This window comes from Phragmites australis, chromosome 8, assembly GCF_958298935.1.
Source record: "Phragmites australis chromosome 8, lpPhrAust1.1, whole genome shotgun sequence".
Classification (NCBI taxonomy): Eukaryota; Viridiplantae; Streptophyta; class Magnoliopsida; order Poales; family Poaceae; genus Phragmites; species Phragmites australis.
Window position 1 is genome coordinate 36,534,486 of NC_084928.1, and position 20,679 is coordinate 36,555,164.

The following is a 20,679-nucleotide window of genomic DNA, read 5'->3' on the forward strand; positions in this document are numbered from 1 at the left end:
TATCACAAATTCGCAATGGCAAGATTGTTCCTTTATTCTTCTTCTTCATCGTCATATCACAGATTCACAATGTCAATTTGCCGCATTTCTTTTACTCCCCCCAAAGATTGGAATGCAGCAAAATTGACAAGGAGCACGGGGTTCTTCCAAAGAGAAAGAAAGAACCCCTTTTCCAATAATAAAATACAGATACAGATTGATCCGATGCAATGTATAGGAGGAGGATCACGAGCAGCAAGAACTGAACTGAATTGACTGAGAGGCATTCGGCATACATGAAGCGAGGCTACTTGCGGACGTTGGAGGTGTTGGGGGCATGCGGTGAGCCCTCGAAGAGCTGCTTCCGGAGCACGTCGTGGAGGCCGTCGAAGAGCTTCTTCTTGACGGAGTCCATGGCCCATTCCAGACGGTTGAGCAGCTCGGTGGAGTTCTTGTTGTACATGAAGAGGCCGTTGTAGAGGTCGAAGCTGTCGCTGCAGGTGTTGTCGACGAGCCGGAGCAGCGTCTCGTACCCCTTGGTGTTGATGGGCGTGGACCGGAGCTCGAGCATGGCGAGCATCCGCCCCACGGAGTGGGTGAGGAACTGCGTCTCGGCGGCGTGCGCGTCGTGCTCGGCGCAGGACATCTCTACCATGCGGCAGCCCTCGCGCTCGAAGATGTTGAGGAAGGCCTCGGCGCGGGCGCGGCGGGCGGGGCAGTCGCCGACGCGGACCTTGTCGAACACGAAGGGGAGGCCGTCCCAGCCGTCGCGCGCGGACTCGGGGCCGAACATGGGGTGGGTGCAGATGACGTCGAAGTCCGCCGGGAGGGAGCTGAGCAGGAGGTTCTTGGGGAACTCCTTGACGGAGAGGACGTCAACGAAGAGGGTGTTGCGGCGGAGGCGGTGGACGGGGAGCGAGCGGAGGACGGCCTCGGCGGAGAGGATGGAGGTGGCGAGGAGGACAACGTCCGGGTGGCACTCGCAGAGGTCGTGCGGGTCGGAGAAGAAGGAGGCGCCGAGGGTCGCGGCGAGCGCGGAGTGGTCGGTGCGTGAGTAGGCGAGGAGCGTGTGGCCCTGCCGCGCGAAGGTGCGCGCCAGGAACTGGCCGAAGTTGCCGAAACCGACGATGGCGATCTTGAGGCGCTGCCGCTCCTCCAGGAGCCCCGCCGCGCGGGACTCGTAGTCGAACGGCTGGGCGGCGTCCAGGGCGCGGATGCGGTGGGGCCGCGCGCGGAGGGACGCCGTCCACCAGCGGGGGATGCCCGCGGGGGAGGAGAGATGGGGGCTCGCCGCAGCCGGCAGGTGGCGGCGATGGGGACGGGTTGGTTGGTGGAGGCGGAGGGTGTAGGTGGAAGACGACAGCATCTTCTTCGGTTGGGCTCGGGTAGGCTGCACTGCTCTGCTCTGCTCTGGGGTTCGTGAGTGATACTTGTACTCTATCCCAGCAGTAGAGGAAATTAACAAATGACATCGCAAAAGAAGAAAAATGAAAATGAGAAACAGTAATAAATAAAAAAAATTATTTTATGAAATGACAAATAGAAAATTATTTTATCTTTCATTTATAAGAAAAATTTTGCTTCCGTTTATAAGAAAGGGCATCTTGAAACAAGGGATGACGTGGCTGCCCGTCCGCCCACTCGATGACCGCCCTCGTCGCGCATGTGCCGCCCGCCTGCTCCCTCCTGACTTTCTCTCTTCCGCACCCGCTTCCCCTCCCTTTGCCGAGCCACATAGAGTAGAGCGCCGCACCAAGCACTAGCAACATTGCTACCCCAAATTCGCTGACCAAGGGCATGGATCTGTAGAGGCCAAGTCACGAGCAGCTCGAAAAAGGGTATCAGGGTCTCCTTCAACTCATCTCTCACATCGATCAGTGGTTTCCCCAGCCGAATCAACATCCCCGATCCTTTCTTCATTAGCTTCGGCAGCCGCCTCCTCAACCTCGTTGTAGATCCAGTCCCCACGAGCCCTCCCCAAGCCATCTAACCTCACGGTCGCCGTCGGCCACTTCTAATCAAGTCGGCTGGCCGTGATCCACTCAGATGGAGATGCCCCTCGCACACTCGCCCTGATGCGCCCGCCCGACCTCCCGTCGTTGCTGCGCTCGGCCACTCGCCATCATTGTGTCCGCTCCGCCTCACCCACGTGGTCGCGAGCCCTCCACCGCCGCGCCTCCTCCCCCGCCCACCCTCCACCGCCGCACCGTCTCGCCCGCGCCCTCCACCACTGCGCCGCCTCGCCCGTGCTCGGGTCCCTGACGGGGCCGAGGCTTGTTTTAGATCCAGTATTCATTTTGCGGCCAGGTTAAGTTTGGAAAATCAAGTTTCGAATTGGGTTTGTTCTGACCAAACCCGATGGGAGCAGACTCGTTGCCACCCCTTACTCATGTCCTTGTTTGCATTATAAATTAATAATATAAATTAGAGGGGTCTTTCTAAAAATAAGTGATGTTTTCAAATTGGTACAATCAAGGCTATTTGGATTGTGACATACAACATGTGATGCTTAAATTTGAAACGCGTATATTAGCCTGGAAAATACTTCCACAATACCATATTTTTTGTTGAATTGACCTATTCTGTCTTAGCTTAATCTCTAGTTTTTAGGGTCAGCAGCCTGATTACTAAAGAAGCTATAGCTATTGACAACAAGCTTTAAAAAAGTTCAACACCATTAGTGCCCCACATCACTACCAGGTGCAATTTTGACAACATACCTCACAAAGTTGAATTTTGCATAAAGCCTTTCCTAAAACTAAGAAAAAGAACTAACTCAATGTAAGTGAAAGCTCGGCAAAGACTTCATGTCCATTCAGAGTGCACGCTGCACAATACAACTGGAGGCAGTCTGATGCACTAGAGGTAGAGAACACCTAACGTTCTGACGAATCCTATAACATACTACAAGAATACAGTACAAAAACACATTCATCGTTCTCCCACATGATGAAATTCAATTACAGTGTACATTACCATCGCATAACAAAGCCCTGCGGCAGCCACCAAACACCATACTCCCCGTGGACCCTGGTGATCTTCAGAAAGGGGCCAATCACTCTATAATGTCATCACAGACAGGGTGATCTCTAGATCTATAGCTCTATACTGTGGAGAGAGCAGTCTACATATGCACTGCTACTCATTTTCTCCTGTGATGATGGTGATTATTGCACCGATCAGGGTCTGAGTAATCAGAAGCACTAGAATCAGAGTAGTGTCGTTTCTCCCTTGATCTCCTTGAATGTCTACTGCTTTCGTAGCGGCTTGATTCGGTGAAGTCTCTCTTACCTCTTGATCTCTTTGAATGCCTATCGGTTTCATGCGGGCTTACATCAGTATGGCGCTGCTTCTCCATCGATCTCCTTGAGTGCCTATTGGTGTCAGGAGAACTTGGGTCACTGACATATCTCTTTTCCCTTGACCTCCTTGAGTGTCGATTGTTCCTATCAGAATTTGAGTCACTGTAATATTGTTTCTCCTTCTGTCGCACTGAATGCCTCTCGCTCTCAGAGGAACTTGAATCACTGTACCGGCGCTTTTCCCTTGAGCGCCTTGAATGTCTCTTGCTTTCTGTGTCTCCTTTGTCCTTAGAGAAGGAAGATGGTGCACCTTCCGAATACTCTCTCCTCTTCTTCCTATGATCTGCCTTCAGATGCCACCTTGTATCTTCATTAACCTCAACATCTGAATCAGAAGAAGACTCTGACCGGTGTTTCTTCTTATGCTTATGCTTTGACTTATGCTTGCTTTTTCGAGCTTCCACCTCACTTTCAGAATATGATGAATCAGAAGAACATTTTTTCTTTCTCTTGACTCTTGATGTCCTATTGCTCTTCTCAGCTTTGGAGTCCGAGGATAAATGGTAACTGCTGTGATGTCTTCTGGATTCCTCATGAACAGCTGACTCAGTGTGCTTATGCCTGATCTTACTTTTGGATTGTTTCTTTGATTTGCTAGCAGAAAAGTTGGAAAGGAGAGCTGGAATATCACAGTCACCCAGAAATCCTGAAAGACAAGAAGGCAGGGTGGTCAGCAAAAAATTAGCCCGCAGAAGTAAGTCATAAACTTATGATGAGAGAGTTCGGCAAATCCGTGTTTTAGGCCACTAGTTATACCTCCATATTCATCAAATATGTCTTCTGCCACAATCTGCTGATTAGGATCTTCCGGGTTGAATCCACCACGAGGAGGGCTCATGCCCGGCCTTTGCTTAAGTTCCCACTTCAAAGGCTGAAAAGAACTCCTTACATTAAAAATAGGAAAATGTTTAAAAAAAGTACAATGAGCAAATATATATACTCCCTCCGATCACAAATGTATGTCATTTTAGACTTCTGCACAAGAATTTAAAAATAACTTAAATGACCTTGTTGCCCTTTATTTATAGTACATTGGGAAAGAGAGATCATTTATTCATGAGAGTGGTAGCATTTATTTAGTAGGGACAAAGATGGAAGAAAAGATTAAAAAGTGCATAAAAGTTCTAGGATGACATGCATTTATCAACTTCTAGGATGAGCATGTGTCTATTGTCTGCATTGGTACGACATATAAAGCATGACATATTGGTAGCCAGATCATGGGTAGATGTATCTCTAAGATTGATTAAATTATTCAGGTACGTGCTCAAAATATTACAACTGGCAATACACAGTTTCAAGAATAGTGATGAAAGAACCAAGCCATAATAAATTAACACATAGATAAACCCAACTACAGGAAATCATGCAATTATTGATAAGTTAAATAAGATGCAGTCATGGGTGGCGGGAAAAGGTCAGAACTATAAAACTGTGAGATATAGATTTCCATGTTCTTGCTATGGCTTGTTATTTCTATGTAACTTGTGGCAGGAAATATTTTTCAAAGAGAAGAACAAAAATTCTAACCTCACTTGAATCAGCCTGCGCCATTATAGCTGTAAGTGGATCATCCCTTTTCAAACGACTCTCCTCATTAGGCATGATCGCATCCTTCAAGGGACATTCCCGATCACCACTCTGGTGGCCGTAGTTTCCACATCTTAAACATCTAACATTACGAACTTCAACTCCAAATGGTTTAATCCTCACAGGAGCACCTGTGTCCAACCTGAAAATAAGAGCAAAACACATAAATGATAAGAAAAGGCTTAACAGTGATCCAAAAGAAATAGAGAAAACATAAAAAATAAAATAAAATAAAATGTAAAATGAATCTCTTGTTTTGTTTGGTATTCAGTTTCCAAAAGAACAGACAGGAAGTATTTCGTGTTTCATTTTGCATGGTTGTTAAACAAATCATCACTAAACAAGTAGGCGAAGTACCTTGGAGCATTTTTGAGAACTTCAAATTCTTGTTCTGTTGGCAATGTCCGACCGAAAACATCTTTCGGCCTATTTTTCTTATCTGCACCTGACTGGGCCTTTTCAAGTCCCTTATCAGGCCTACAAGAGAAGATAACACATGATGCAGAAGCAAAATGGGAAAAAATAGGAAAGATTTTTTAAAAATCTACTTATTACAGCTGCGAGCTAAATACTCTCCAAGACTTTATCAGAACTTAGACAGTTAAAGGAAAGTAGAAAATTCTTTTAAAAAAAGTAACTCATGAAAGGGAAAAACACACACACACATGACTTACATTGAAGAGGTACTTGCTGCTGCAGCACCTTGAGCCATGTCACCTGGATCTGACCTCTTCTTCTCATCTTCAATTTCAGCTGCTTTTGCACTCTCTGCATTGTAGCCAGGTGGGCGCACATACATGAAACTCACAGCTTTCATTACCTCCATCTGAACTTAAAAAACAAATTGAACATTAATGACACCAATTCTTCATGAGTGGTAACAGTAGGATGAACATTAAGGATACTTGTTTATTACAGCTTAAAAACAACAAAAGAAATCTTATACCTCTTGAAATGAAAGAATAGTTAGTAGATTTCACAGCATTAGTTAGACTGAGGGTCCTCATTCCAAGAGCACAGAATTCTTTCCCCATTTATTTGTTTAACTTACTGATATATGTTCTTTGGTAACATTTTTGGTAAATCTAAGTTGGACAGTAAAAGAGTTGGGCTGCCTTGTTATGGACTTAAGATCGCCCCAACGGACTAATGAATCTGCAGGATGCAGATTGTACAATACTATACCATTAGAAACGATGGCTTCTGGCTGCCTAGGCGAACTCTGCGATTGGTGCTGTTGTCAAGGAGGATTAGCAGACTGTAGTATATAAAGTTTCTATAGGGTTGGCTTGTCAGAAATGTTAATTCTTGTGAGGAGTGCACAATGAATACCAACAGATATTAGATAACATCGAGCCGTCAACATTCAGTTTCTCTCCAGTTACTAGATTTGGTTTGGATTGAAAACAAAAAACGATGTTTTACCAAGGTGTTAAAAGAAGGATTCTGGATAGTGAATTATCACTGTTTCTGCAGGTCGGCTTCGGCACAGGTTGAGGTTGTTATTCGATAATCCTGGCACTATTACCACCTTACCAGCATGAAAATCTATAATCAAACCTATGCCGCTACTTCCCCTATCGACGCTTACGCTAATGATCTTGCATATGAGAATACAGGATTCAGTGGAGAGCTGCTCAAGTTAATGGTTACGAGGAGTTGATTCCAGGGACGAATAGCATAGGTATTATACCTTCTCTTTGTCCTTCTTGGAGAAGAGTGCGGTCTGGCGGAAGAACTCCTGCTCCTGTGCGAACTCCCGCTGCACCTCCTCCTGGCGGCGCTCCCGGTTGGCGTAGGTCTGCTCGGCGATCCACTTGCGGCGCTGGTTCGGGTAGGAGAGCGGGTGCCACGGCTTCTGGTTCAGGTACGAGTGGCTCCACGCCGTCCCCGCCTTCTCCTTCAGCTCCACCTCCCCCGCCGCCATCTTCCGCCCAATCCCCCCGCCGCTCCCCGTCACACCCTCCTCCATCGCCCCTTCCCTCTCCGGCCTCCGCCCCCACTCCCGATCGCCGCCGTCGGCCGTCCGAATCCCCTTTTCTCCCTAGTCGTCAAATTACCAAAGACCCCCTACCCCCTCAGCAGCTCGTGAATTGGATCGCGAATATAATCCGCGACCGGCCCGGCACAGTTACAATTTGGGCTACTTGTTAACTGGTCCGGCCCATTAAGCAGGGAGCTTCGTTTGTTCGAAACCGGAAAATTCGTGCTAAAAAGTTAGTACCGTTTATTTACATTAAAATTTGTGTTAAAAAGTTAGATAAAAAAATTATAATATAGATAAGAGAATTAATAAATAAATACATATTAAGTAAAAAATATGAGCTATCGATCAAGACATGCAAAGTTCCATTTCTCACCGTCTTTTCCCCTCGACAAAAAGATAAGATCACCACAGTCGTCTCGTCTAGAAAGCAACCGGAGCCCGGAGCGCACGAAAATCCCATACCGCCTCTCACCCTGGCGCGAGATGGCAATGTCTCCCTCCGTCCGCGTCCATCACCTGCCATCCTCCTGCCGCCGACCTACCGCTCCTACCAACCTCCTGTTCGGCGTGGCCGCCACCACGACGGCCTGCCGGTGGCGGCGTCATCCCGGTCCCGGCGTCGCCGCTCCCCTTCCCCTCCGCTTGCGCGCCGCAGGCTCCGCACAGCCGTTTGTTAACAATGAACCGTCGTTGCGCGGTCGCGTCGACGGAGAGGACCAGCTCCCGCGCCTCAAGATCGCAGTGGTGGGGTTCGGCAACTATGGCCAGTTCCTGGCGCGCACTTTGGTGGCGCAGGGTCACACCGTCCTGGCTCACTCCCGGTCCGACCACTCTGCCGCCGCAGCCGCCCTCGGCGCGCGCTTCTTCCCCGACCCGCACGACCTCTGTGAGTGCCACCCGGACGTCGTGCTCCTCGCGACCTCCATCCTCTCCGCGGAGGCCGTCGTCCGCTCGCTCCCCGTCCACCGCCTTCGCCGCGACACCCTCTTCGCCGACGTGTTCTCCGTGAAGGAGTTCCCCAAGAACCTCCTCCTCGGCGCCCTCCCCGAGGAGTTGGACATCATCTGCACCCACCCCATGTTCGGCCCGGAGTCCGCCCGCGACGGCTGGGCCGGCCTCCCCTTCGTGTTCGACAAGGTCCGCGTCGGCGACTGCCCCGTGCGCCGCGCCCGCGCCGAGGCCTTCCTGGGCGTCTTTGAGCGCGAGGGCTGCCGCATGGTGGAGATGTCCTGCGCGGAGCACGACGCGCACGCCGCCGAGACGCAGTTCCTGACCCACACCGTCGGGCGGACGCTGGCGCTGCTGGAGCTCCAGCCGACGCCCATCAGCACCAAGGGGTACGAGACGCTGCTCCGGCTGGTGGACAACACCTGCAGCGACAGCTTCGACCTCTACAACGGCCTCTTCATGTACAACAAGAACGCCACCGAGCTGCTCAACCGGCTCGAGTGGGCCATGGACGCCGTCAAGAAGAGGCTCTTCGACGGCCTCCACGACGTGCTCCGGCAGCAGCTCTTCGACATCGAGGGGTCGCCGGACGACACCTTGGCGGATCCCACCGAGCTGGTGGTGGATGACGGTCCAATTGATGACGATGATCTAGACGCCGACGGCGACGACGATGACGTTGGACGCCGTCGACGGCGACGAGTCGATCGGGAGAATAATTGATCGCACCGCTCTGGCATAGTGGCATGTCGATCTCTCGCGGTCCCCTGCAGAGCACGCCTTGCATGTTGGATCTTATCTTTGCAGCCAAATCGAACGCACTGTATTATTGCTGTGTAAGATCGACGGTGTTGATTCATAGATCGTCGACGTGAATCTCTGCTTCAGTGGAATAACTTTGACACGATGGCATGCATGATATTATTTTCTAAAGCAAACATGTATCATGAATTCTCGCACATGGAGCCATTCATTTCATTTCAGACTTTTTGAATGGATGTATGCACTGGTTTAGGATTTGTTTGACAGAGCTTTAGTTTAAAATTTTTTGAGCATATTATTCTAACTTTAGAAACTTATAGAGTTTGAGCTAAAGGCACGAGAATATTTAGATTAATCATCTTATTTATATTTTAAAATAAAAATATATATATTTAAATTATTTTATATTAATCTACAAATATCAGAGAAGATATAAAACTATAAGCACACGCTATACCAAACAGAGGCTAAAACGTGTACTCTCTTCCTACCAAATGATCATTTTTTGGCAACACTGTTCCTCGAAGACGAAAGAAAGAACCCGTCTTCCCAGGAAAGCCACATGTGGGAGTGCCGAAGCCGACAAGATCACAAATCGCAGCGCCTCGCCGGCAGCAATGGCGGTCGGTGGAAGAGCTCGGTGCAGTGGACGCCGGCCCAAACCCTCCATTGAAGGGCTGCACTGCTGTCTGTCTGTCCGTCTGTGTTTCTGACGCGCGCTGTCCGTGGTCGGAGCGGACGTGGAATCCTATAGGAGCCCAGATTCTTTCACCACGGGCCGGCCTCGTGCGGGAAAAGTTGGCCCTCGCCAGATTCGGCCCATCTCCTCGTGTTCTGGTGCCTCACGCGTCCTCCAACCGCACCAATCGATCTCATCTCGGTAGGGAAGGGAGGAGCGGCGATCCGTCGGCGGCGGCGGTTGTGGAGGAGCATGGCCGACCCACTCCCCGAGGAAGAGTGGTCGAATCGGGAAGAGGGAGGTGAACGCGACCGCGTCGACGGTGAGGACGAGGACGACGTCGACGGCCTCGCCAGCTTCCTCGAATCGGAGATACTCTCTGGATCCGGGGTAGGGGATCCTCTCGATGTAAGTCGTCTTGATCAATGGGTCTCTTCCCTAATTGTCGCATACGTATCGAATCTGACCGTGACTGGGATGTGCTACGAACGAATCTATTGCAGCAGCAGCAGCAGCAGCAGGAGGCGGAGAAGGATGAGCGGGTGGAAGGTGAGGTTGCGAAGAATAAGCGGAAGCAGGACTCGGGGTCGAACGGAGATGGAGGGAACGGTGCCGGCAGCGGCAGCAGCAGTGAGGGGGAGCAGAGCAAGAGAGTGAGGAGGGTGGAGAGGAGAGCGCAGGCGAAAGGGGAAGCTGTGGCGCCTCAGATCGACACGGGCATGTTCAGCAATATCCCGCCGGAGCTGTTCCTACAGATCTTCAAGTTCCTCTCTTCCGAAGACCTTATCTCCTGCGCGCTCGTCTGCCGCTTCATGAACGCTGCCGCCTCCGATGAGACGCTCTGGCGCCGCCTGTAAGCTGTCCGTGCGATCCGGATTTAGTGTTCGTTGCAATTCGACTCAAGATTCACGTTTTGATCCTTTTCCAATTTGTTCAGGTATTGCATGAGGTGGGGCCTGGCCTCCAATGCCAAACTCAGGGAGTGCGCTTGGAAGAACCTCTACATCCAGGTAAACCCATCTGTTCCTCATCGCTACTTCTAATTCAAGGCCGTTAAGGTCATGGAAATTAAAGTTAAAATTTATAAGTTAGTTTCAGTTTTTACTGGCTGTAGTACGTTTATTGAAAGGTGATAATAGTTACATTATTTGGACCAACGATTTGCACAATAAGTTCATGCGGTTGAATGTGCAAAACTAACAGTTGATTTTTTTTCCTAGTCATACTCACCAAACAACATGTTTCCTTTCATGTTGTTTCATAATCTATTAGTTTGATGCTGCAGTTTTATGCATGAACTTGCTAATGATGTTGTTGCTATTCTTAATCCCCAGCGAGATAGAGAGGATATGGTTGAATTTGTGAGGAATACCCCTACAGAATTCAAGGAGTACTATATCCAGATGCAGGCCGCAAAAAGGAGTCAAGCTCCCCTTCCCTCAGAGGTAATAATTACTAAATTCAAGACTTCGTTTAATCTCTGTGACATTTTTATCTTTTAATAATTTCACAATTCAATGAAATTGTCTTACGTTGACAAGACTTCCTCGTCTGAATTTTGAAGGTCAACGATGACAAGGTTATCCTTGATAAAACAATAGCTGATCAGGTGTCTAGTTGGAAAAGCAGCAGAGGGCTTACTGATGAAGCAGTCAAGGGGCACTCTTGTTCTGGAACTACTTGCTCTTACACCCAGATTGGTGATGCATACATTTGTGAGAAGACTGGTTGTGTCCACGGTATATATGTTTCCTCGCACTCTCTGGTCATTTGTAATTTGCATTTGGCTGAAATGGTTTGTATCTGCTGTTTTCAGTTTGTGATGAAGCTTGTCGTGAGTTTATATTGGACCAATCTAGTGGGCTACTTCTTTGTACGATATCTGGGCATTGCTTTGAGAGATGGCTGTGTCCTGAGGATGAATGGGACACTTATGATTCTGTAAGTTCCTGTGCAAAGTGTCTTGCTTTTCATTTATCCATTAATTCCCTGACATAAAATTCAAATAGGATATATTCTGAAAGGGAGTTTCATAAGTTGCCATCTTAATGTAAGAATGCACATGATATGTTTAATTTGCCATCTTCTGCCTGGGAATATTCCTATAATCTACAGTATGCATCTGATTATTATTTCACTGGTTCAACAAACCTTTTAGCAAATACTACTGAATTTCTTTGTCTGGTTAATATCCTTTGCTTGTCTGGTGTTTTCAGGATCAGCAACAAGGTGGTGTCGCTGATGAAGCAGAGCCATTCATGGGATCTGGACGATTTGGTACTAAATTTTCTTTTTTAAAATTGAGAAAGACATATTTTTTCCTTCGTTCGTGTTGCATTTAATCCTAGCCTCATAGGACAAGTTAGAAATTATGAACAAAGAAATCTTTTTTTGGCATGTTCTTATGGATCCTAGAGTTTATAATTATCATAGCAAAATAGATGTTGTGCAGCTTAAAAATCGACATGTTAGAATTTGATATTCCTTTTTTTCTGGTGCTTTGAAATGTTGCATGGTGTTTTGGTGGTGATAGAAAGGGGAGGAGGTGCTGTTGCTGTGTGTCTTGGGCTTGTCTTCTTAGATTTGATTATGCAAGCAATTGCCACGTTGTTTATGACTTCTAGTAGATGCGCAGTTGTTTATCGCATGTTACCAATTTGTGATCATTGCCTTTTTTTTCTTTTTTGAGTATTGCTTCCAATAATGAAATGTTATACCTGGCTGTCATCATTGGATTTGTTTGCAATACAGAAACGCCTTGTTTTATTACACTAAGTTACTGATCATGCTTTGATATGATGAACAGCACGTGCATATATGTTGGGTTACAACTGCACTGATGAGAAGGAACTTGAACATGCCTTGCGATTCTGCTGATACGCCCGGCTGAGATAAAGCTTCTACTTGTGAAGAGGAAATAAGTAGGATGTAGCCTTTATGCTATGTTTTACCTAAATTTCGGCCTCCAGAATGTATCTATGAATGTAACTCCTGTGCATGTGCCAATACTATTGAGCTGAAATGCTGACCTGTTTCGATCAGTTGAGGGATCTGTTATGTTGTTGTATAGTTTACTAAATTATCAAGATGTATGCCTTCATTTTTCTGGTTATGAATTCTTGTCTTGTCTTTCTGTGCTCTGTTTGGATGTTGATATCATGGTAGTCAGTTATAACAGCTACAGCTGCGGTACATTGAGAAGTCAAGATCCATCGCGAGGTAGGTGATAATCTGAAATAATGTTTCTGATTTCTGTGGTTTAGCAGCTGCATGAGAGGAGGGTATAAGCTGTTTGTTATTGTGCCAGGCAGCATGAGTAGCTGCCCTACTTTCTTCAAATGAAATCCTGGAGACTACAACGTCCCTAATTCCTGGCGTTTCTCTGGGAAAAACTGAACAGTTTCCTCGTCCCAACATTTTAGGATGCCCCATAGTCAAATTGGTGTCCCAGGACAACTCGAGAAGTGCAAGGATGTCGATCCAGTGAAGTACTAGCCGGCTGTCTGCTGAAATGCTGAAGAGCAAGTGATAGTCATAGCAGAAAGAACAGCTTACAAAAGTGATTGCTGGAGATCGACTTTCAGTATGCACAAAATGAGCATACCCCGGGATAGTTGTTTACAAGATCAGAAAGGTTACATATAACAAATGACACGGTTGAACACCCTGGTGTTTTCCTTTCTTCTACCAGCGGTATCATATCATGCACATCTACTTCTTTGTTGGCGCCTTCTTCGCCTGGAGCTTTGGCAGATGCATTCTGTGCTGAAGCATGTCCTGTTACCTTGAACGACTCTGTTGCTCACTCATTTGCTGCGTTTTCGCAGACACTACTTCAGTGAATGCCTTCTTAAGTGCAGCCTTAGCAACCTTGTAAACGTCCGGCAACATGGCTCCTCTCATTGCGTGTGCCAAACCGTTCCAACAAAGATCATTGTACCAAGCAACTAGGCACTCTGAGGAGCTAACTCCGGGCTCCAGTGGTCGCTCATCCAGTGCAGTATTGCCCACAGCTCCGGCCCATTAGTATTTCTAGCTTCATGCTCCAAGTTCCGGTATGATGAGTTTAGTAGCATCTTAATAATTTAAATAGGACTCCGAACCCCCACCACTAAGATCATTAGCACATGCCTGCACAACAAACCAGCATACTCAAACTTGGAGCATGAACATTTTGCTTGCTTGTCTGACTGGTTGAAGGTGACCAGGTAGTTTCGCCCAATGTCTTCCTCTCTGGCCACAATAAACGGACCACTCCACCCTGGAGTTTATCAGCGTGATAGCTCAGCGATTCGATAAACTCTTCCTGGAACAAGTCAAAAACTGCTCTTGCGTAGATGCCCAGGGCCTGCCTCTCAAAGACAGAAGGTATTTTCAAGGTAGTCTTCAAGTACAGTGTCTCAAAGTCGGCTTCAGCTTCCTTCTCAAAGTGCAATGCCATTGCTTTTGCTCAAACCTGGAGATGAAGACGAGCAATGGGGTCTTTGAGTTGAAATGCGCCTTGAAGAACTTGTTCAGGCTCTCCGATCGTTGCGACTTGAGTAGCTCAGGGAAGAAGAATCCCTTCTGGTACACCCGAGCCCATTGCTGCCTGGAATCATACACTGACTGAAGCCAAGAATTTTCGTGGAGATTGCACATATTAAGCACGTTCTCCAGGTTTGGCATACGCCTCAGACAGAATCCATCATCCGTCACCGAGCGCAGACGCATTTCTTGAGATCAGCCTTCAGAGTGGCATGCTTGGCATACGCCTCAGACAGAATCTGCTTGCACCGGCCCAGGATGTGCCGCTGGCAGAAGCGGTGGCGCGCGAGTGTTGGGCATCACCCTCGCGACCGCCGCCTCCATGGCCTTGCCTTGGCCCGTCACCAGCAGGCCGGGGTGGCGGCGGCCGCCGCCCATTGCCGCGAGCCATGTGTCGAGCAGCCAGGGGTGGGACGCCTTGGTCTCGTCCAGGAGCAGGCAGCACCCGAGCGTGATCCCCTGCAGGTGGAACGCCGCGGCCGGCGGCGGCATGTACCTGGTCTTCCAGTACGTGGTGTCCAGCCTCCAGGGTCACGGCGTCGCCGAAGCTGCAACTTTTATTCAAATCGGCAGGTGGTGCCAATGCTAGTAGCACTCGCTCACTAGAAATTGAGGTATTTCTCTTATTCTCTCTTCATTTCTTAAGACCCTATTTGGAATGTATAAATTTTATAAGAATTAATTTTACAAGAATTTCATCACAGTCGTTAGAAATCTATAGTAAAGGACGAAATAGAGTTGAGGGATGCAAGAGTTCGAAGAAAAACACTAGATGATTTTTTCTTTTTTTCTATATGAGCTCGTGTAAAGTGTAGTTAATAATTTTTTTTTTTGGTTTCTTGAATTGTGCATAGTTCTCATAGTCAGTTATGAGAACATCTGCCGAATGCCTCTCATACTTGTGTTTGGTTACGTATTCCGTAGTAGCATGGTAGGTATATATATATAAAGTAGTATGACATCTTATCTAAGTGAAGAAGATGCATATAATGGGATGGTTTTTCCATGCAAATTTATCTGTAAATTAGAAGTATACTTTTGTAAATACTTTGGCGACCTATAGTCTCAGCTATATATTGAGTGAAATAGAGAGTATATTGGCCTTTTATGTTTTAGCAACGTATGGAATAGATGCGAAGGTATTATTCAACCTTGTCGTTTATAGAGGGAGTCAATTTTTGTCGAGACTTTACATGTACAGCTAATGTTTATGGAGACTTTACATGTATAATCCATTATGCTTCATTCAAGGGCTCGTAAATAACAACGTTATCTAGGGTTGTATCTATGTGCAAGTGTTTGTTTTTGTCGGACTAGGGCATTTATAGCTTCAATAGTATCTTGTAGTTAACGACACCTAGAGATGATGCAATCATAAAATTCTAAAAGTTATATGATGCGACACTTACAGAATGTTACGTTATAAAACAACCCAACACCTTATTTATTGTGATGACGGTATCATAAAACCCTAAAAGAGTTTAGGTTACGTAACGCTTACCGAATATTACGTTACAAAACAACACGATACCTTATTTATTGTGATGACGCTATCATAAAACCCTAAAAGTGATGGATGATTTCCATATTTTTCTCTTGTTCCTCAAGGTTAGCATATGCAATTTACTATGTTTCAAAGGTTATGTGTGAGGGCACCTATTCTTCAGTGTTGGTATCCACAAACCTTTGGATTAACTCGATCACGATGTTTCTTTTCAGGAATAAGACATGTGTACCTTTTTGGATGTTGTAATCCTACCCTCCCGTGAATTTTATGATATTCTTCCATTATCATTGAATTGAAGGATTGAAGCTAGCCCAGCTTGTTGTTTTCACAAGTTCTATATTTTGCTTGTTTCTTTTGTTTTGTGTAATTTGGGTGCTATCAATGGTTGTGCTCCTAAACCACATTCGGCCCCAAAGTCTCATGGTGCCGCTATTACTAGTACCTAGACTCTACCTGAAGCTCTAAACTTTGTGTACCTACTGAAGTTCTGAACGGCCAATCATCTCAGATCACCTGAGCAGCAAAAGAAGAGGACAATCCCCCTGGAAAACTATCTCCAACACCAATAGTTTCTGCTCATCTCCAACACAAATTGTTCTTAGGTCTCTTCTCCAGGAGCAGAGATAGAAAGACAACAACATAGTAGTGGCCTTTGATGTCATCAGGTAGAGCACCAAGCCAAGCACTCCCAATTAAACACACCAGCTTAAAATAAACTAAAAGAAATACCAAAAAAAGGAGGAGGACAATAAGAACTTAATCTTTAGGATGAGTGAAGGGAAGCTTCCATTCTCCACTGGAAAGAAAATTTGGTAGATCTTACAGAGAGTTCAGACTCGAGGAAACCAATCAGGAGTACACTCATAGTGTCGCAGAAGCCATGGAATCTACGAAAATTTCTTTCTAGCAGAGGACGGAATCACTACTACTCGCACAGAGAAGATCAAAACACTAAATAAGCTAGCCCTGAGATCTCGGCCGGAGCACGACGAGATCTTGCAGCTGGTTTGCTCAAGGCAAGCTCTTTATCCAGGACAAGAATCCGCCAGGCCGGCTGCGTCACGGCGCCCCGAGGCGAGGGCCGTCTGTGCGGGTCGCCGCCGTCTTCTCGTGGGTGGTCACCGAGTTCCGATTGTCGGACGGCCCGGACGGAGGGAGGGCCCGCCGATGCATGGTCCCCACGGACGACGGTGGCGCGGGTGGGCTGACCACCTCCGGCGCCTGAGCAGCAGCGGCTGCCTTCGCCGCGCCATGGCTGACATGATCCTGGGCCGTCAGCACCAGGAAGACCAGTCCGGCGACGAGGACAAGCTGGCCAAGCGAAGCCATGAGAGCGCCAGGTAGAGTGAGCTGCGCAGCAGCAGGAGACGGAGAGGAAGACGAACCCAAGAATGCAGTGCTGCGAAGTGCCGAAGTGTGATGTGCGCACAGCTGCCGGTGATCCTTAAAAGGATGGTGCGACGAGCCATGGCAATTAATCTGTTCTCGGATGCATGCACTTGATGATGCGCACTCTCCTCTCCATGGTCAAAAGGTTTCAGGGTAGGACGAAACGGCTCTGGAAGCCATTGATTGATGCCATGCAAAGCCATCAAAATTTAAGCATTCGATCAATGATCAACACTGCAAAAGATCCAAATATTAATTCGGGCACCAACTGGGTAAATGTTAGATGCATCAAGAATTCATGATGTAGTATGATTGAATGAGAGAGAGAGAGAGAGAGAGAGAGAGAGAAGGCAGCATATCATGTGTTCTTGGCTTCTTGCTTGCATAAGAGATTCATCAGCGAGGAGAAATTCATGTAGAAACGCGCATAGCTGTTGAACCAGTGGAGTTTATTGGCACTGGCATTCAATTGCAACAAACTCAGTTACTACAACTGTTCCAAGACATTGCTTCCTTAGACTGACTCTTCTTTTCTTTAAAAAATATTACAAACTCCTCTCTTCGGCATTATCTTTTTATTTTTTCTTTTAAAAAATAGCCCAGAGATAGCTGCCTAGCATGTTGTATTCCATACAAGACAATCAAAGACAGGATTTTCGTAGTTGTAGTGGTTACTGTAGTGCAAGAACTAGTTGTAGAATATACTATTAAGATGATGTCGCTCTGAGTGGTATTTGTCTGTCTTAATCGCCATGCCTTTGTTTTCAAGAATACAAAACTATGAAGATGATGTAGATGGAGGAGATGATCATGAGATCCACAATCAATGGTGCCACAAAAGCATCGTACTTACGAACTAATTAATTGTATAAAAGTGATGGATAAGATAGCCCACAACATGTGAGGTAAGCTGCGCATCGATCTTTTCAGGTGTGATCAAGGCAAATATCTGAATCCTCAAAGTTGAAAAGGTTTATAAGATGTGCACAAGATGTAAGTAGCCCAACATTGCGCCACGTAGCCCAACATCCAGAGATGAAATACCAATACTCACTCCGTTCTTTGTTACTTATAATTGTATTATTAAAAGTATAAAATATATAGTGTTTTGAAAGTATTTTACATCTCTGGCATAACTACAGCTGGGTGCGGGACATCTCTGGGCCTCTATCCGTTGCTGCGATCGCTCAGTTCATTCGACTTTGGTCGCAGCTGAGCTTCGTCGTCCTGGTTAATGAACCTGATCATGTTCTTTGGAGATGAAATACTTCTAGGTAGTACTAGGCGAAATCAGCCTATGAAGTCATGTTCAAGGGTCCATTAGGTTAAGGGGTGCTCAATTAATCTGAAAAAATGTGGGTGCCTGCGAAAGTGTAGTTCTTTGCTTGGCTTGGGCTTCATGGTCACCTCTGGACCGTGGCTCGAAGGAAAGGTCATGGACTACCCGGACGACTCCTTCAGCCATTGTTCACAGCTCCCAGAAACAACCGATCATCTAATGGATGCACTCATTTTTTAAACAAATTATTTGAAAATAGAGAGAATATTTTGTAATATGTACTTGATGAACTACTCTGGTCTATGGCTATGCTAGTCCAGCATGCACACAGAGATGTGCAGCAGAAAAGCAGCTTTACAAGGACACATCAAGCTTCTCAACTTTGTTGCCACACTAAGCCTGCATTATATTTCTGAATGCAAGCTAGTGGGGTGATTACCTCACACACTTTGCAGAATAAATAATATATCACTGCTTAGCTGCATGCCTCATTTAGGAAAGAACTTTGTCAGGCACTAGCAGCTGCTGGTCAAGTTTTGGAAACCACGAGGTTTTCTTCGCTGTAAAGAGACGCATTGCGGCATCAGGGCTGAGTGGTATGTGTACGTGCAGATGCTCTACTGTTTTTGTCGGTTTGACCTGAGCTCGTCACACGCCAACAACTGGAGAACGACGGTGAAAACTTTTCGATGCTGATGGGGGTTAATGGTAAAACAAATTAACTAAACCACTCTTCTTGCTGGAAACAAGTCAACAACTGAAGTTGGAGAGTTGCTGATTGAACAACTGTATGTAGATTAACACTCCCTATGGTTGATGATATGGGTTATATATCCAAGTAACCTCGTCTCCAGAACGTAATTTTGAACACCAATTTCTGTTATAATATATATCGGCAAAATCTATAGCGGTTTCAAAGTATTTTCCGACACAAATCTCGTCATATAATATGCTCATAGCCAATATTAAAATTAATAATAATTACTAGTCAAAGCTAAAAAAGGGGTTTGGCTGCATGCATTATAGGATAACACTCATTTTTGGCTGGGGAAATACTAGAAATGGACTGAATCATCATTCATCAGGCAAGACATACAGTGCTTTTCTAAACAGGGAGCATTGGTTCGATTGGTTTAGTAATGACATAATATATTATATAAAAAGACACTTGGAAATGGCATGTGGCATCGTTATTCAGTAGGCATACAATGTTTAGCAAATCAAAGAGAATTTCTTGCGGTTGTTGAAGTGAAGCTTATATATGAACCTCACCGGAGTCATACACGAAAACAAATTGCACTGAAGTCACTAAACCTGTATCACCTTCTTATATTTCTCATGAACTTAGGATGGCCATCCTCATTTTTAATCATGAACTTAGGACATTGCACACTAACTTTCTCCTTCAAAAGCTAACGAGTTACTTTCTTTTTTTTAGAGATGGGGATACTTTGTTACATGGGTGAACGCAGCTAATGGAGATTCCTATCAGTCAAGAAAACATTAAACAAACAAAGGAGATGTGTTAAAAAATAACCTATCACAACACTTACATGCCTTAATTCGGAATATCTTTCTCAGTCACTACTGATTGCTGGTCAATTCTCAGGAACAACTGGGTTTCCTTTTTCAAAAGGAGATGCATTAACGTCGATGCAGTGCTTCCTAGGACGGTGTGATTTGTTTGTGAACTGGGACCATGTGATCACTGATCACTAATTTGTGTATGCCTACCTAGTTGGCGTGATATTTTAACATCATAGTACTAATCCCACTGCATGCTTTTGGCCCCCCATAGCTGTTACATCGTGCTGCGGCATCGTAGGGATCATCGCCTGACAGCAAGTGCATCCCCACGCCTTCTGATCTAATTTGCTTGTCGTGTAGGACATCGATACTGTCTCTAATTCACGCATTTGATCATAAGATTTTCTAATTATAGTGACACTGAAGTACTTTCGATGATGAATCTAACAGTATCAGCTTCATGTGACAAATGTTAGCTGTGTACATATTAATGATCGAAGATTATAAAGTTTGACATACTCATATTCTAGGATGAAATCTATTTTGGAGTATAGGCAGAAATTTTCTTCCATCATCAGCTCATGAAAAAGAAAGAAATTTCCTCCCATCAGTCTCAAGCTGTCATGCAGGTATGAAACAAATCAAGGGCACAATACAAACCAAATTCTTTTTTTTTTTTCATACTCAGTAGTCGGTGCAACAAGATAATGTGCGGATATTAGCAGCTCACTTTGAACTGACATGCCAAGCGGCTATTTTACACAAGCATGCGCAGCAAGAATGGCATGGATTTAGAAAAAGGCATGCCTGATTATTAAGAGCTCCAAGGGATGCTACATAGTTATAAAATCAAGCGGTGTAGAACTGTAAATTATGCCAAGTCTTTTCTTGTCCAATTTGCACCAAACTTGATGTTTATTGAAACAAAGGATAGAGAGACATGGACCAAATTTCAGAGTACATATTTACATCCAGAGCTATTTCAACTATGCCACTATGTGCAAAACCAAAGTATCACTCATAATGGACGTAAATACCTTCAAGTTTACATCATTATAGCAGCAAAACTTTGAACAAGCTCAGGGTTACAGTAGACCTCAAGTTTCTAACAATGACTAAAAACTTTCGATGGACACACTGCTA

At 45.9% G+C, this 20,679-nt stretch overlaps 4 protein-coding genes across 8 annotated transcripts; 2 read left to right on the forward strand and 2 right to left on the reverse strand.

Annotated features, from left to right (window-relative positions):
• Positions 1-1,402, reverse strand: LOC133927366 (arogenate dehydrogenase 2, chloroplastic-like). Its single transcript, XM_062373804.1, has one exon. The coding sequence runs from the start codon at positions 1,343-1,345 to the stop codon at positions 287-289; it is 1,059 nt and encodes a 352-aa protein (XP_062229788.1). The 5' UTR covers positions 1,346-1,402; the 3' UTR covers positions 1-286.
• A 1,353-nt stretch (positions 1,403-2,755) lies between these two features.
• LOC133927367 (uncharacterized zinc finger CCHC domain-containing protein At4g19190-like) lies at positions 2,756-7,361 on the reverse strand. 2 transcript variants are annotated; one of them, XM_062373805.1, is made up of 7 exons: positions 7,292-7,361; positions 6,625-7,110; positions 5,606-5,757; positions 5,289-5,408; positions 4,872-5,073; positions 4,098-4,212; positions 2,756-3,987 (listed from the first exon to the last, which is right to left on the reverse strand). In XM_062373805.1, the coding sequence occupies exons 2-7, from the start codon at positions 6,901-6,903 to the stop codon at positions 3,122-3,124; spliced, it is 1,734 nt and encodes a 577-aa protein (XP_062229789.1). In that variant the 5' UTR covers positions 6,904-7,110; positions 7,292-7,361; the 3' UTR covers positions 2,756-3,121. The 2 variants fall into 2 exon arrangements, with proteins under 2 accessions (XP_062229789.1, XP_062229790.1); XM_062373806.1 differs by lacking the exon at positions 7,292-7,361 and having other exon boundaries at positions 5,606-5,762; positions 6,625-6,756.
• A 20-nt stretch (positions 7,362-7,381) lies between these two features.
• Positions 7,382-8,825, forward strand: LOC133927369 (arogenate dehydrogenase 2, chloroplastic-like). Its single transcript, XM_062373807.1, has one exon. The coding sequence runs from the start codon at positions 7,402-7,404 to the stop codon at positions 8,587-8,589; it is 1,188 nt and encodes a 395-aa protein (XP_062229791.1). The 5' UTR covers positions 7,382-7,401; the 3' UTR covers positions 8,590-8,825.
• A 375-nt stretch (positions 8,826-9,200) lies between these two features.
• Positions 9,201-12,440, forward strand: LOC133927370 (F-box protein SKIP31-like). Of its 4 annotated transcripts, none has more exons than XM_062373812.1 (8): positions 9,201-9,715; positions 9,826-10,160; positions 10,245-10,317; positions 10,642-10,752; positions 10,872-11,046; positions 11,124-11,248; positions 11,524-11,584; positions 12,114-12,440. In XM_062373812.1, the coding sequence occupies exons 1-8, from the start codon at positions 9,560-9,562 to the stop codon at positions 12,182-12,184; spliced, it is 1,107 nt and encodes a 368-aa protein (XP_062229796.1). In that variant the 5' UTR covers positions 9,201-9,559; the 3' UTR covers positions 12,185-12,440. The 4 variants fall into 4 exon arrangements, with proteins under 4 accessions (XP_062229796.1, XP_062229795.1, XP_062229793.1 ...); XM_062373811.1 differs by having other exon boundaries at positions 9,202-9,715; positions 9,817-10,160; XM_062373809.1 differs by having other exon boundaries at positions 9,203-9,715; positions 9,814-10,160.
• Positions 12,441-20,679: the final 8,239 nt, after the last annotated feature.

Coding starts and splice junctions, on each gene's coding strand:
- LOC133927367 (XM_062373805.1), bottom strand. CDS start 6,903: ATGGAGGAGGGTGTGACGGGGAGCGGCGGGGGGATTGGGCGGAAGATG. Junction 5,758..6,624: donor CCAAGAAGGACAAAGAGAAG/GTATAATACCTA, acceptor TTTTAAGTTCAG/ATGGAGGTAATGAAAGCTGT. Junction 5,074..5,288: donor GTTCTCAAAAATGCTCCAAG/GTACTTCGCCTA, acceptor TCTTATTTTCAG/GTTGGACACAGGTGCTCCTG.
- LOC133927366 (XM_062373804.1), bottom strand. CDS start 1,345: ATGCTGTCGTCTTCCACCTACACCCTCCGCCTCCACCAACCAACCCGT.
- LOC133927370 (XM_062373808.1), top strand. CDS start 9,560: ATGGCCGACCCACTCCCCGAGGAAGAGTGGTCGAATCGGGAAGAGGGA. Junction 9,716..9,810: donor GGGTAGGGGATCCTCTCGAT/GTAAGTCGTCTT, acceptor AATCTATTGCAG/CAGCAGCAGCAGCAGCAGGA. Junction 10,753..10,871: donor AAGCTCCCCTTCCCTCAGAG/GTAATAATTACT, acceptor TGAATTTTGAAG/GTCAACGATGACAAGGTTAT.
- LOC133927369 (XM_062373807.1), top strand. CDS start 7,402: ATGGCAATGTCTCCCTCCGTCCGCGTCCATCACCTGCCATCCTCCTGC.